The sequence below is a fragment of the Erpetoichthys calabaricus genome, chromosome 8 (assembly GCF_900747795.2).
Source record: "Erpetoichthys calabaricus chromosome 8, fErpCal1.3, whole genome shotgun sequence".
Classification (NCBI taxonomy): Eukaryota; Metazoa; Chordata; class Cladistia; order Polypteriformes; family Polypteridae; genus Erpetoichthys; species Erpetoichthys calabaricus.
This window is the reverse complement of record NC_041401.2, coordinates 157,836,384-157,852,913: the sequence shown is the minus strand read 5'-3', so window position 1 is coordinate 157,852,913 and position 16,530 is coordinate 157,836,384. Positions and strand designations below refer to the sequence as shown.

The window sequence follows — 16,530 nt, the reverse complement described above, 5'->3', positions numbered from 1 at the left end:
TGCCTGATGAGCCCAGAATTAGGGTGAAACACGTGTCGCGTACGCTTTGCATTATTTGACAGTAAACTATTTCAACCATATATATACACACGCACACACATTATATATACTATACACAAACATACACAAAAACATACAGTAAATCTTATCTGCTATCATAATAGTGTAACCGATTTAATGACACCCGCGATCTATAAACGCCAGTTCCTGGACAAGTTCCTCACTGAAGGCTGCGGGATGGGACAGGGGATACACATCAGAGGGCTGTATTCGCGATCATGTACAGCAGAAAAAAAATATTCTGAGGGGCCTATTGTGCATGAGCAACACATAAGAATGAACAATTAAAAGGTCTGTGATGCACTTATATATCTGGGGGTGCACATGTGCTACACTGGATGAATGAACATGGGTCAACCTTGTGCCAAGAGGCATGGGTAAGCCATTGAACCCCGTTTGTGAAGGGGGCCGGGGCTTGCAATTGTTCCTTACAAACAAATAATTTCCAGCAACTGCAGGTCATAAGCTTACACTTACTAAGTGCCTGCCCATTGTACACACCCTTACCACCAGTTGGGTAGTTTAGTGAGGTCATCGTATCAGCCCCACTGTGGTCGTTTGCGGCCTCTGCCGTAGTGCCTTGATGCCAATCAAACTAAACTCTAGAGGAAGTAAAAGTCATGAAAAGGTTTCTGTAGGTGAACCTGTGAAAGGATCATTACCAAGCCTTGAGGGATAAGTGCTGGGGGCTGGCAAGTCCACCAGTCCTCCCCTCAAGCTGGCATCCTGCCAGAACCTAACTACACTTTTTTCCATAAGATCAATGCTTTAGTATGCCAAACCACATTTTCCATATCTGCGTGGTGTTTGAGAAACACAAACCCTGTGGATATCAAGAGTTGGCTGTAATATTATGGCTGTCATGATGTCACAGATCACATGTCATGTCCCTCAAATGTCAAGTGACCATTGCAGTGCTCATGAAAAATGGCACCAAAAACAAAATAAAATGTGATAAACAAATTAATGATGCATTCCTGTCACTGGCCAGGTGTACTGTCTGCAAAAGGGGCAGAAAATATTAGTGAGGCACAGGAGAAAGAACAGAGTCAAGGCAAAGCGAAAGTCAAAACCAAAAGTCAAAAAGAAAGAACCCTAGAGCCAAATCATACACCAAAAGGCAGAGCTTTGTTTCAGTATCCAGTAATAAGTCGCTAGGTTTGGTCCAGTCTCACCAATTACCCCAATGTCATGGCCCTAAAGATTATACCCTTAGCAACTAGGACCTGCATAATGACAGCTGAAACCACAAAATTGCCATCCCAGAATCAACACCTAGATGATTTGTATAGCCTCAGAAAAGCCCAAAAAGTTTTCAAAAGCAATAATATTGATAACACCACACAAACTAAATTTCATTTTTTACATTTTATTTTATTACAGTTTCATTTTAATGTGTAACATAGTTAGTACTTTTAGTGGGGGGGAAAAAAAGCAGCACCACTTACCAGACAGATAGATAGATACTTTATTAATCCCAAGGGGAAATTCACATACTCCAGCAGCAGCATACTAATAAAGACAATATTAAATTAAAGAGCGATAACAATTGTTTATCCATTTATCCTGGTGTGAGTCCATTTTGGGATCAGTAGGTGTAAGGCAGGAACCATACCTACAGGGTTGTCAGTCTGTTACAAAGTGAGTTAGTATTTGATGGCCTATATTTATCTATTTATATTTTTCATGTAAATTTGTACTCAAGGTTGTTGTCAACCCCAGTGTTGTCAGTTGAGCCTCACCTTCTGCCCCCATGTAATACCAAGCAAGTCGATTAAGCAGCCAGTTGCAAAAAGTTAAATGTGAACAATTGTAATGTGTCCTGATCTTGTAAATCACTTTGGATAAAGGTGTTTGCGAGACATTGAATGAAAATAAATCTTTGTGAATATTTTAAGGAGATTCTTATTTAGATGATGCACTTATTAAAAACATTTTGTTCTCTAATGCATGATCAACAGAATATTTAGTAGTGGCTATCAGTCGTCTAAATGTGACCTTGTGTTTTGTTCTCCTAGTTCTCATAGCAATTGTGAATAAAAACAAAAATCATACTTAATAAGTAACATCAGCTGTTTAGTCTATGTGGTCAGAATGTTGAGACTTGAAAATTTACACCATTGCGCTCTAGCAGATTAAATTCTTACAACACTAATATTTTCATGGTATTTTTTTTTTTGTCATGTGGTGTGCCTTTTAAATTTGTTTTCATGCCGCTTCCTGCCTTGGTGAAGCCTGTTATGTTCTATTTACTACAACATATTTTAAACCTCGCCGATGTTATGCTGTGCAAGAGTCGAGGTGTGGTTGATCAAGCTCAGTGATAAGAAGACCAACCAGCAAAGTCTGTCTAATAAAGATGCCTAGTCTGCTGCCATCTCGACTCAATGGTTTCTAGAATTATTACAGAAGGAAACACTCACAGCAAATTTATATTTTCTTCTTAGGGTCAGAATAGAACAATAAAGACCCTGGAGTGCAGCCTGCATAGAGTTTAATTTCCTCCAACACCAAATTAGACTGTGTTGTTGTATCTCTTTTACTAAAAAATGTAGTTTTCCAAATGTTGTAAGCATCTCTTTTTATAAGCACAAACATCTTAAATCTGTTCATGTGTTGCAAATTCCAGATGGAAAACCGTCCCTATTATGATGCTTTTTTCATATACCACTAATTATGTGATAATAATAATAATGTTACTCTTAAATTATAGATTGTCTTTCACACATTCAAAATGAGTAAGCAGTTCTTGGTGCAGCAGTTTGCTTTTGTTTTAACAACTAGGGCACAAGCAGGTTTAATGACTTAATCGGGATAAAGAAGGAAGGCGTCTTTGCAGCTTGGAGTCCAGTACTTTACCACAACAGAGTTACATAAAATCTTTGTAAGTCCCCTTGAAACCAAAAAAGTCCAGTTTTCTAAAATAAAATCACAGCTGTGGGACACTGAATTTGTTTTTAAATTAATTTTTCTTTGTTTTTTCATATATTTTGAAGTTCATAACAGACTTTAAATGTTGTTTCACGTACACTTCCTGACTTACTGAGGCAAATGGCTGAGGAGAGAACATGAGTTTCTTTTCCCAGCAGTGCCTTTTATTATATTATTGTACCCAACTGGTGCTCAGGATAGTCAACTGTATTACTTCTTCTGTTTACCTATCACTGCATTATTTTTGGTATCTGTCCATCCATTTTAAAGATTGCTTGTCCAATTTCAGGATCACAGAGCGCTTTGCCCAGCCCAACACACTTGGGCACACCTTAGGTTTGCAGTCATGTATGCAGGCAGCATGGCAGCACAGTGGAAGGCCTCATAGCTGAAACAAGCTGGCTTCAACTTCTATTTAAGTTACCACATTTGTGAATTTTCTATGTTCTTCATATGTCTAAGTGGGTTTTTTGTGGTGGAACTTCTACTCTCTCATCACAGAGACAGACATGTGATGGTAATTGGTGACGCTAAATAGATGTGTGCGTGCTTGTGCCCAAAACATACTAGTGCAAAATCCAGGGTTAGTTGCTGCTTGTGCCTAGTAAATGTAGGTGTGGATTAAGTTATGTACATTGAAATCCTCATATGAATGCCATCTCATATATGAATGTGCTCCAGCAGGAAGCCAAGAAAATGCCAGAGATTCACCATAAACCCTGCCCTTCTGAACTCTCTTATTCTTGTAATAGAAGACACAAATCCATTTCTACTTGAAACACTTTTTCATGTTTCCTTTCTTTCTTCAAACACAATTTTGCCAAAAAGACTGAGGAAAATGAAAGAGTTGGAGCATATGTGCTGTTCCATCTCTCGGTTAACATTATGTAGGACTGTTTTTATTCAGTGTAGCCTATGAACATATTATCCTCCACAATGAATAGCCCAACCACAAAAGTGTTCGCTAGAAGAGACAAGTTATTAATGGAAAGCTGAAAGACCCTGTGGACTCCTGTTAGTTGTCCTTAAGCAAGATTAGTTTAAATACTAGCAATGCACATATATGAGCCTAGGAATGTTGGAAAGAGAGCTTTATTAATTTTTTAAAGCTATTTTAAATCATTAGTGCAATTTCTATCCTGTCCGTGGGACTTAGTAGAATAAAATACAGTAGATGGTTTTTATCCTTGCAGTAACGGTTGGGCACTCCATGTATTCCTACTAAACATTGAACTCAGAGGTGACATGCTAGGCTTCACACTGCCTGGCCACCCTTCTTTCCAGGGGCTCGTTTTGTTTAAACTGCTTGCCTGTTGTCTGGTGACGCAAATGCTGGCATGACAGTTAGGGCACTCTGATTCCAATTTAATTAATGACCACAAGGGTAATTCAAAACTATAAAAGATTTTTTTAAAGACATGTAGTTTAAATGAATAGTGGCCTGCTAGAGCTAGTAAAGGATTATTTCTACTAACCTTAAAAATATTACTAAATTTTGCTAGACTTTGGTTTTTTTAGAGTAGATGTTGTTTTAACATTTGAATTTTTTTCTCTACAGCCACAAAATATACTTCTTACCAGTCATAATCCACTGGGTGATATTAAAATAGTGGACTTCGGCCTGTCACGGAAAGTGGGGAATTCCAGTGAGTTGCGGGAAATCATGGGGACGCCCGAGTACGTAGGTAAGACTTGTCAGAGAGAAATCTCTCATAATGAATACATAATACATAATGAAATGATGCCTCTTCTTTTTTTGGCTTGCTGACTGTTGCTTTTGAATTCTTTTTAATTTCATTATTAATGTTATTATATTCTGTTATTGATACTCCTTTTGCTTCAATGTGGTTTACCATCCTCCACATTTCATTCATCATGCGCAGTTCAGCATGACTACCTAGGGACAGTCATAGTGATAGCCATACTACAACATGACTCTCATACTTTGGAGTTTTCCAGTTATAAATGTATGTCATGGGCACTACGCTTCTTTTTTATTTGTAGATTTACTTATGACCTTATATAGATCTAAACATGAGGACTGGAACTAATGTGTTTCCTGAATGTTTCATACAATGATGTAACATTTCTGATAAACTGACATTTCTAGCAGTTTGTTTAATATGGATTCTATGAAGTGATAAATATTCCCCTTAGTGTGTAGTAGGTGGCACAGTGGTTGACACCTACTGAGATGGAGCCCTAGCCTAGCCACGATCTCTGTGCTGTTTGCACATTTCCCCAGTTTTCTTACATTGATATGTATCTGTTAGGTAGGAGTCGGTGGTAGGGCCAAAATCCATATCACATTTAATTAAAAATTCTGAAGGATTTGGTAGATGCTAGTATAGTATGTTTCTGAATGAAATAAGACACGTTTTTTCTAGTTTTCCCTCTCTGTTTCAAGTCACAAGCTTTAAATATACATGCATTGTCAAACTCACTTAATCCAATGCAGAGACAATGGGGCTGCAGCCACCACTCGCCAAGCAGGTTGAACCACACATCATGTTCTTCTTCTTCTTTCGGCTACTCCCGTTAGGGGTTGCCACAGCGGATCATCTTCTTCCATATCTTTCTGTCCTCTGCATCTTGCTCTGTTACACCCATCACCTGCATGTCCTCTCTCACCACATCCATAAACCTTCGCTTAGGCCTTCCTCTTTTCCTATTTCCCTGGCAGCTCTATCCTTAGTTATCCTTCTCCCAATATACCCAGCATCTCTCCTCTGTACATGTCCAAACCAACGCAATCTCGCCTCTCTGACTTTGTCTCCCAATCGTCCAACTTGAGCTGACCCTCTAATGTACTCATTTCTAATCCTATCCATCCTCATCACACCCAGTGCAAATCTTAGCATCTTTAACTCTGCCACCTCCAGCTCTGTCTCCTGCTTTCTGGTCAGTTGCACCGTCTCCAACCCATATATTGTAACATAGCTGGTCTCACTACTGTCCTGTAGACCTTCCCTTTCACTCTTGCTGATACCCGTCTGTCACAAATTACTCCTGACACTCTTCTCCACCCATTCCACTCTGCCTGTACTCTCTTTTTCACCTCTCTTCCACAATCCCAATTACTCTGTACTGTTAATCTCAAGTATTTAAACTCATCCAACTCGCCAACTCTACTCCCTGCATCCTCACCATTCCACTGACCTCCCTCTCATTTACACAACAACAACATTTATTTATATAGCACATTTTCATACAAAAAGTAGCTCAAAGTGCTTTACATAATGAAGAGAAGAAAAATAAAAGACAAAATAAGAAATTAAAACAAGACAACATTAATTAACATAGAAAGGAGTAAGGTCCGATGGCCAGGGTGGACAGAAAAAACAAAAAAAAACTCCAGAAGGCTGGAGAAAAAAATAAAATCTGTAGGGGTTCCAGGCCACGAGACCGCCCAGTCCCCTTTGGGCATTCTACCTAACATAAATGAAATAGTCCTCTTGGTAGTTCGGGTTTTTCACGGAGTCACTTGATGCTGATGGTCATACAGACTTCTGGCTTTTAATCCATCCATCATTGTTGGAACATCATGGTGCTGCGCCACCAACAGGACACCGGAAAAGGAAACAGAAGAGAGAGTAGGGGTTAGTACAGATTTTGAATGAATAGTTATTATAATGAATTAGATATACAGAGTATCAGGATTAAATTACAGTGAAGTTATGAGAAGGCCATGTTAAAATAATGTGTTTTCAGTAGTTTTTTAAAGTGCTCCACTGTATTAGCCTGGCGAATTCCTACTGGCAGGCTATTCCAGATTTTAGGTGCATAACAGCAGAAGGCCGCCTCACCACTTCTTTTAAGTTTTGCTCTTGGAATTCTAAGGAGACACTCAGTTGAGGATCTGAGGTTACGATTTGGAATATAAGGTGTCAGACATTCCGATATATAAGCCGGGGCGAGATTATTTAAAGCTTTATAAACCATAAGCAGAATTTTAAAGTCAATTCTGAATGATATAGGTAACCAGTGTAGTGACATCAAAACTGGAGAAATGTGTTCGGATTTTCTTTTCCTGGTAAGGATTCTAGCAGCTGCATTCTGCACTAGTTGCAAACGATTGATGTCTTTTTTGGGTAGTCCTGAGAGGAGTGCGTTACAGTAATCTAGCCGACTGAAAACAAACGCATGAACTAATTTCTCTGCATCTTTCGATGATATAAGAGGTCTAACTTTTGCTATGTTTCTTAGGTGAAAAAATGCTGTCCTAGTGATCTGATTAATATGCGATTTAAAATTCAGATTACAATCAACGGTTACCCCTAAGCTTTTTACCTCCGATTTGACTTTTAATCCTAATGCATCCAGTTTATTTCTAATAGCCTCATTGTATCCATTATTGCCAATCACTAAGATTTCGGTTTTTTCTTTATTTAATTTGAGAAAGTTACTATTCATCCATTCTGAGATACAAGTTAGACATTGTGTTAGCGAATCAAGAGATTTGGGGTCATCAGGTGCTATTGATAAATACAGCTGTGTGTCATCAGCATAGCTGTGGTAGCTCACGTTGTGCCCTGAGATAATCTGACCTAATGGAAGCATGTAGATTGAGAAGAGCAGTGGACCCAGGATAGAGCCTTGTGGAACACCATATAGAATATCATGTGTCTTTGAGTTATAATTACCACAACTAACAAAGAATTTTCTCCCTGCCAGGTAGGATTCAAACCAATTTAAGACACTGCCAGAGAGGCCCACCCATTGACTAAGGCGATTCTTAAGAATATTATGATCAATGGTGTCAAATGCGGCACTCAGATCTAAGAGGATGAGAACAGATAAATGGCCTCTGTCTGCATTTACCCGCAAGTCATTTACTACTTTAACGAGTGCAGTTTCTGTGCTGTGATTTGTTCTAAAACCTGACTGAAATTTATCAAGAATAGCATGTTTATTGAGGTGCTCATTTAACTGTATAATGACTGCCTTCTCTAGAATTTTACTTAAGAAAGGCAGGTTAGAGATGGGTCTATAATTTTCAAGAGCAGAGGGATCGAGATTATTTTTCTTAAGTAGGGGTTTAACTACCGCAGTCTTAAGACAGTCTGGGAAGACCCCCGTATCTAATGACGAATTTACTATGTCAAGAACATTATCACTAAGCACGCCCGATACTTCTTTGAAAAAATTTGTTGGTATTGGGTCAAGGGCACAGGTGGAGGGTTTTATTTGAGAAATTATTTTATGTAAATCAGGTAAATCTATCCTAGTGAAAGACTTTAATTTGTTTATTATGGGGTACTGGGGTTTAGGAGGATCCTTAGTATTGGGGAGATATACTATGTTATTTCTAATATAATTAATTTTTTGATTGAAAAATACAGCAATAGCCTCACAGGTTTTACTGGAAGTACTTAGGAGGCATTCCTTTGAGTTACCTGGGTTTAACAGACGATCAATTGTCGAAAATAAGACTCTGGGATTACTAGCATTGTTATTTATAATCTTAGAGAAATAGCAGCGCCTCTCAAGACGGACTGTGTTATTGTATTCTGTTATTTTAACTTTTAATATTTTATAGTCAATAGTTACACACATGTATTCTGTCTTGTTCCTACTGACCTTCATTCTCTCCTCTCTAGAGCATATCTCCACCTCTCCAGGGTCTCCTCAACCTGCTACCTATTATCGCTACAGATCACAATGTCATCAGCAAACATCGTAGTCCACGGGGACTCCTGTCTAATCCCGTCTGTCAACCTGTCCATCACCATTGCAAACAAGAAAGGGCTCAGAGCCGATCCCTGATGTAATCCCACCTTCATCTTGAATGCACCCGTCACTCCTACCGCAGACCTCACCATTGTCACACTTCCCTCGTACATATCCTGTACAACTCTTACGTACTTCTCTTCCACTCCCGACTTCCTCATACAATACTACAGCTCCTCTCGAGGCACCCTGTCATATGCTTTCTCCAGGTCCACAAAGATGCAATGCAACTCCTTTTGGCCTTCTCTAAACTTCTCCATCAACATCCTCAGAGCAAACATTGCATCTGTGGTGCTCTTTCTTGGCATGAAACCATACTGCTGCTCACTAATCATCACCTCACTTCTTAACCTAGCTTCCACTACTCTTTCCCTTAACTTCATGCTGTGGCTCATCAATTTTATTCCCGTGTAGTTACTGCAGTCCTGCGCATCCCCCTTATTCTTAAATATCGGCACCAGTACACTTCTTCTCCACTCCTCAGGCATCCTCTCACTTTCCAAGATTCCATTAAACAATCTGGTTAAAAACTCCACTGCCATCTCTCCTAAACACCTCCATGCTTCCATAGGTATGTCATCTGGACCAACAGCCTTTCCATTTTTCATCCTCTTCATAGCTGTCCTTACTTCCTCCTTGCTAATCCGTTGCACTTCCTGATTCACTATCTCCACATCATCCAACCTCTTCTCTCTCTTGTTCTCTTCATTCATCAGCCTCTCAAAGTACTCTTTCCATCTGCTCAACAAACTCTCCTTGCTTGTGAGTACGTTTCCATCTTTATCCTTTATCACCCTAACCTGCTGCACATCTTTCCCAGCTCAGTCCCTCTGTCTAGCCAATCCGTACAGGTCCTATAGTGTCCAACCTCTTATACAACTCATCATACGCCTTTTCTTTAGCCTTCGCCACCTCTTTCTTCACCTTGCGCTTTATCTCCTTGTATTCTTGTTTACTTTCTGCATCTCTCTGACTATCCCACTTCTTCTTTGCCATCCTGTTCCTCTGTATACTCTCCTGTATTCTCCCATTCCACTACCAGGTTTCCTTTTCCTTCTTCCTCTTTCCAGATGTCACACCAAGCACCCTTCTTGCTGTCACCCTTACTATATCTGCTGTAGTTTCCCAGCTGTCTGGTAACTCTTCACTGCCACCCAGTGCCTGTCTCACCTCCTCCCTAAACTCAACCTTGCAGTCTTCCTTTTTCAACTTCCACCATTTGATACTTGGTTCTGCCCTCATTCTCTTCCTCTTCTTGATCTCCAACGTCATCCTACAGACCACCATCCTATGCTGCTTAACTACACTTTCCCCTCCACCACTTTGCAGTCTTCAGTCTCCTTAAGATCAACTCTTCTGCATAGGATGTAATCTACCTCTGTGCATCTTCCTCCACTCTTGTACGTAATCCTATGTTCCTCCCTCTTCTTAAAATACGTATTCACCACAGTCATGTCCATCTTTTTGGCAAAATCCACTATCCTCTGACCTTCTTCATTCCTCTCCTTAAAACCATACCTACCCATCACCTCCTCATCTCCACTTTTCCCTTCACCAACATGCCCATTGAAATCCGCTCCAATCAGCACTTTCTGTCCCTTGGGTACACTGTTCATCACTTCATCCAACTCACTCCAAAAATCATCTTTCTCGTCCATCGCACACCCAACTTGTGGGGCATATGCACTAACAATATTCATCATCACACCTCCAATTTCCAGCTTCATAATCATTACTCTGTCTGACACTCTTTTCACCTCCAAAACACTCTGGACATACTGTTCCTTCAGAATAAACCCTACCCTATTTCTCCTCCCATCCACACCATCATAGAACAATTTGAATTCACCTCCAATCCACCTGGCCTTACTCCCCTTTCATTTAGTCTCTTGCACGCACAATATATCAACCTTCCTTCTCTCCATCATATCTGCTGACTTTCTCCCCTTACCAGTCATACTGCCAACATTCAAAGTTCCTACCCTCAGTTCCACTCTTTACTTTTCTCCTCTCCTCCTGCCTCCGGACACGTCTCCCCCCTCTTCTTCTCCTTCTTCGGCCAACAGTAGCCCAATTTCCGCTAGCACCCTGTTGGCTAACACTAATGGTGGCAGTCCTTGTTAACCCGGAGCTCGACCGATCCAGTATGGAAATTTGTATTGCTGTCCGCATATTGATTTGGCAAAATTTTACACTGGATGATCTTCCCGACATAACCCTCCCCATTTATCCGGGCTAGGTCCCGGCACAAAGAAAAACACTGGTTTGTGCATCCCCTGTAACTGGATTAGGTTGAACCACACATCACTCTATGTTAATATATTTAATGGATTAAGCTTACTTAATATACACACACAAGTCTATATGCTAAGTCACTACCATTAGAACACTAATATACACACAGAAAATCACACTTCCTATTTTTCATTTGAACTTTAAAACAATGTATGCTATGATACACATATTTTTGATATGAAAATACATCTCTTTGAAACATATAAATTATTTATTATTCGTGCTCACTAGTTATAATGACAGATATAGCTGCATCTTTTTAAGGTTCCCAAACTCTGCAGCTGCTGAATTGACAACGTAGTGCTCAACATACAGTAAGTCAAAAGAAAAATCCATAATTCAAGAAGGTTTGTTCAAAAACTAAGTGAAAATTCAAACAAAAACAAATGATAACAAATTCAGGAGTGAGTTAGTAAGGAAAAAGATGTTTTTTGCCTTATTAGTCAGTTGATATCACAAATGTTCATTTCTTTGCATTAGAAATGAGCTGTTGTTAATAACATGTTAGCTGGTTCTTGTAGCAGTTTGAGTATACAACATGACACTAAGCCACGGAGTATCAGGAAATGTAAAAGGGAAGTGACTGCAAGTTGCTGTCTTGGTTCTGACTTCCTCTGAAAAGTGCAGATTCCTTCCTTGATGCTGAAACCTCTCTCACAGACATTGTATTGCACAGAAAGGTAATGTGCAGAATAAACAAAGAATTAAAAATATCCCTTAAAAAGCAAGCATGGTATACAATTTGCTGGTAAATTATTCCTGTTTATAGATTTTAGGATTCCTCTTACAAAATGTAAAAAAAAAAAAAAAAAGTATTTTCAGAAAGATAAACTGATTATCATATTTTAGGTTTATTTTGCAATCAGCTATATTAAACCTGAGAGGGAACCCCGACTCCTCTAGGAATAAATAAAATATTTTGTTGACATTACTTTGTTCTTGTTTGTTTTGAAGCCTTGACCGCTGAATGATAATTTGGTTTCTCCCACATTCAGGTCAGAAGCCATTTAAGAATCACCATAGGAGTTGTTGCTTTTTAGAAAGGCAGCAAAAGCAGTAAGTGTGGGCTTTTGTTTGGTGCTTCAGTTTTCCTGCCATATCTCAAAGATGTGTGTTTGGTTAACTGGTAACTATAAATTGCCCCTGGGTCAGCGTGGGTTTGTGCCTGTCAGTGCCTTACAATTAATTAGTGCCCTCTCCGAGGTTGGTGCCCATCTTGTTCCCAGGGCTGCCGGGGTTAGGCATTTACCCTATAACTCTTTTCTGAAAGGATAGTTTGAGGTGCATGTAAAGGTGTTGACTTAAAATTATTAATTTTTTAGTCCCACCTAAACTTCATTCTGTTTATTTTAGTTTGCCTTTTTGCCCTTCCTTATTATCTACATGCATCAGGATGCTTTTAATGAGGCTTTTATGGATGCATTGCTAGAAAGCAACAGAGATTCTTATTAGGAATTAAGATTATTATAGTTTATAATTTGACATGTGACTGATATACAATTCCTGGGCAAATATTCACATGTCACACCAAGACTACTGACCGGCAACGAAACCTTTTGTTCACTTCTTAGATAGTTTAAGTACAGTAGACAAACAGCTTGTTTCTGCTCCCTGCTTCATCTCCCAGAAAATAGTATTGATTAATGCAATCATGTTGTTGTAAATTAAATTTTATCATTTTACTGATATGAAAGTATTTTCCACTTGTTTTGTGTCTCTCTTTAACAAGCAGGCACATCAACTAAAAGTGATAATACTGATACTCATAAAACATGCCTTACAAGCTCACTGAAAAGCTCAATAGTTTGTTTTGCTCTCTTAATGTTATCAGACATGAGTGCCTGCCTGAAATAAACTAGCTCATGAAAACATAATAGCAAAACCTGAAGAAAGGAAAAGTGACTCATGCACTTCAAGAAGCATAACAAACAAAAGCTAGCTCATAGATTCACAAGGAAAAATAATATACACACATGCATTGGTACAGTTAGTAATAAGTGCTACAGAAATTTGCTACAGAGATTTTGGCAATTCCAAATATAATCAAAATACTGTAGCTGTTGATCTTGGTATGCTTCAGGGCCCTTGTCATTGTCATGCCAACTCATGATCACACCCACAGCCTGTCATGTGACAGTCACATGACAATGTCTCAGACATGTTGAGTTCTCAGAATAATAGAATTTTGCCCCTCAAACTAATCAAAAACATAAACTCACATTATAAAAAAGTACAAAAAAAGCATGGACTTTCCATCAACCAATTATAAAACTTGACACATTTTGGTTTGCAGGCTTCAGAATGAATAATGTAAAATTTACCAAATATACATCTATAATATCCATTGTACATCCTTTTATTGTTGTACGATTTTCCTAAAGTAATGACCCCTTCATCCATAGCAGCATACTTCCAGGCAACGTTTAGGAGCATCACCTTGTAATCTCTGTATATGACTGGTCATTTTATATGAAATCAAAGCTAGTAATAGAGTGTTATCGTGGAATTTAAGATAGTAGAGTTTAGAGCTAAATTTCAATTGTATGGCTACTGAAAACCATTTGCATAGTGCAACGGGGGGATATCTATAAAGTGGGTCCACATTGAAGGTGCACCATTTTTATGTGGAAAGGAACAATATGACACAAGGGCATGATTATGGCTCTCACTGAGGCCAATGATTATTTGTAGAGTCTTTGTCCTGCTTGCTAAAATAATATAACTATTGTAGTCAAGAGACCTTCTTTGGCACTTCTCACTTGTTTTTATGTAAACCATAATGATATTTTGATGATAAACTAGTCAGTCCTATACTTGTCTGTTTTATGTAGATAACATTGCTTTGTTCCAGCCCAACATCAGACTCTCTGTGCCTTTGTTAGAATACCAGAAATGGTAGAGATTTAACACACTTTGCATGTTTGCATTTAAGAGTTTTAAATTGTGTTCAAGGCTGGGACACCAGCAGACCAAGAGACATTGAAGGAGCAGTTAAGTCATGTAATGCTCTTTACGTGAGCCAGGCAAAAACTGAGAAAGTCAGTAAGCAAAAATGTATTTGAAAAAAATAAAAAAGACAAACTAAAAATCTAAATAATATGGAAATAAAGTAAGAAGAGGTTCCTGAATCAGACCCACCCCCCAGTGGGGGTCAACTGATTAATTAAATGACACAATTACAAGTTTTGTCACATAAGAAACACAGTAGGCCAACACACAAAGCAGAGGAAAACTGTTTGGCCTGGAGATAAAGGTGCTGAATGAAATATTTTTGTCTAAGCACCATTCTGTGTTGCTGGCTATGTAAGGAAAAGCCAATCTGCTATATAATAAAACAGAGAAGTCTGTGTTTCCAGTCCCTCTGAGCAGTCTGATTGGTTAATTTGACTTTTGTGATGGGACGAAACAGGAAATGCAGGTGACACACAAAGAAATAAAGACGGAGACAGAAGAGCAGGCTTTATGGGAATGTGCTTTAGAGATGGAGTGTCGGCGAAGAAATGTTCACACTCATGCAAATACCGAGGAAAGTAGGTGAAAATGCATGCAGGGCAAGAGATGGCAAATATTTTTCCATTTTTCTATGACCTGTCATCAACAGGTAGTGTAGCTAGTAGATCAATACATTTGTGAGGCAAAAAAGATTTAATTGAACATTTTTTTTATTTTGTAGGGATAAAATAAATAAATAGCCTGAAAAAATACAAAAAAGTAAGTGGATAGCCAAAAAAACAAGTACCACAAAAGTAATCAAATCACTCAACCAGTCTCACTAAAGAAATTGATTTTTTTCAGGGTAGTGGAAATCACTCATTCCAAGTTCTCTGACTTGTGTTCCCAGGCTAGTCGTGTTGATTAAATTCACCATATCTAGACTATTCTGTATGAGGGATGATGTGAGAATATACGGTTGCACAAATAAATGATAATTCAAGGAATTTATAAACTTTTCAGTCTACAGTTGTGCAGAAAGAGTCTTTACTTCAACTCTGTTCTGTATCCAGATGTCACCTGAATCGCCACACTACCCCTACTGTTGTTAATGGTAAAAGGACAAATGAAGTAATGGCAGGAACAAGTGAGGAACACATTTAACCACACAGATAGGCCAAAAGGAAAAGTTTTAAGGAAATGCTAAAAAATTTGCAGCACCAAATCTGTTCTGCCAACATACAGTGCCTTAAATTAACAGTAACTGTCATTTCTATGGCTTGGTTGTGCCAACACAGCCTTTGTGCAACCCTTTGGGAGTCGGCTGTGTGATACTTTCTCACACATAATGTTTTGAGGCTACTGATAAGCTTACCTGTACACTGTTTCCAACAAACTCGTACATAGAAAGATATACCCGGCCTTTTAAAATATTGTATAGTTTTTGACAACTTTTGTTTTACAGTGTTTAAAGAATATTGTCTCTTTACTGATATGTATGATAACATGAAACTTGCAGTGTATGTATGTACTGTGTATATATGTAGGTGTGTGTATGTGTGTGCGTGTGTGTGTGTGTGTGTGTGTATATATATATATATATAAATATGAAAAAGTTTGGGAACCCCTCTTAATTCTTTGGATTTTTGTTTATCATTGGCTGAGCTTTCAACGTAGCAACTTCCTTTTAATATATGGCATGCCTTATGGAAACAGTAGTATTTCAGCAGTGACATTAAGTTTATTGGATTAACAGAAAATATGCAATATGCATCATACAAAATTAGACAGGTACATACATTTGGGCACCCCAACACAGATATTACATCAATACTTAGTTGAGCCTCCTTTTGCAAATATAACAGCCTCTAGACGCCTCCTATAGCCTTTGATGAGTTTCTGGATTCTGGATGGAGGTATTTTTGACCATTCTTCCATACAAAATCTGTCCAGTTTAGTTAAATTTGATGGCTGCCGAGCATGGACAGCCTGCTTCAAATCATCCCATAGATTTTCTATGATATTCAAGTCAGGGGACAGTGATGGCCATTCCAGAATATTTTACTTCTCCCTCTGCATGACTGCCTTTGTAGATTTCGAACTGTGTTTTGGGTCATTGTCTTGTTGGAATATCCAACCCCTGCGTAACTTCAGCTTTGTGACAGATGCTTGAACATTATCCTGAATAATTTGTTGATAATGGGTTGAATTAATCCTACCCTCAACTTTAACAAGGGCCCCAGTCCCTGAACTAGCACCACAGCCCCACAACATGATGGAACCTCCACCAAGTTTGACAGTAGGTAGCAGGTGTTTTTCTTGGAATGCGGTGTTCTTCTTCCGCCATGCAAAGTGCTTTTTGTTATGACCAAATAACTCAATATTTGTCTCATCAGTCCAAAGCACTTTGTTCCAAAATGAATCTGGCTTGTCTAAATCAGCATTTGCATACAACAAGCGACTCTATTTGAGGTGTGAGTACAGAAAGGGCTTCTTCCTCATCACCCTGCCATACAGATGTTCTTTGTGCAAATTGTGCTGAATTGTAGAACGATGTACAGATACACTACCTGCAGCAAGATG

The 16,530-nt window shown here is 38.8% G+C and overlaps 1 protein-coding gene across 5 annotated transcripts in view; it reads left to right on the top strand.

Annotated features, from left to right (window-relative positions):
- Window positions 1-16,530, top strand: part of stk17b (serine/threonine kinase 17b (apoptosis-inducing)) — a 215,533-nt gene that overhangs the window by 175,367 nt on the left and 23,636 nt on the right. For 4 of the 5 annotated variants that reach the window (XM_028807635.2, XM_051930214.1, XM_051930215.1 and 1 more), the window contains exon 4: window positions 4,550-4,676. The exons of the other annotated variant lie outside the window; for it this stretch is intronic. In XM_028807635.2, coding sequence (XP_028663468.1) covers window positions 4,550-4,676 — 127 coding nt within the window. The remainder of the gene's footprint in view (window positions 1-4,549; window positions 4,677-16,530) is intronic. 5 annotated transcript variants of the gene reach the window in all.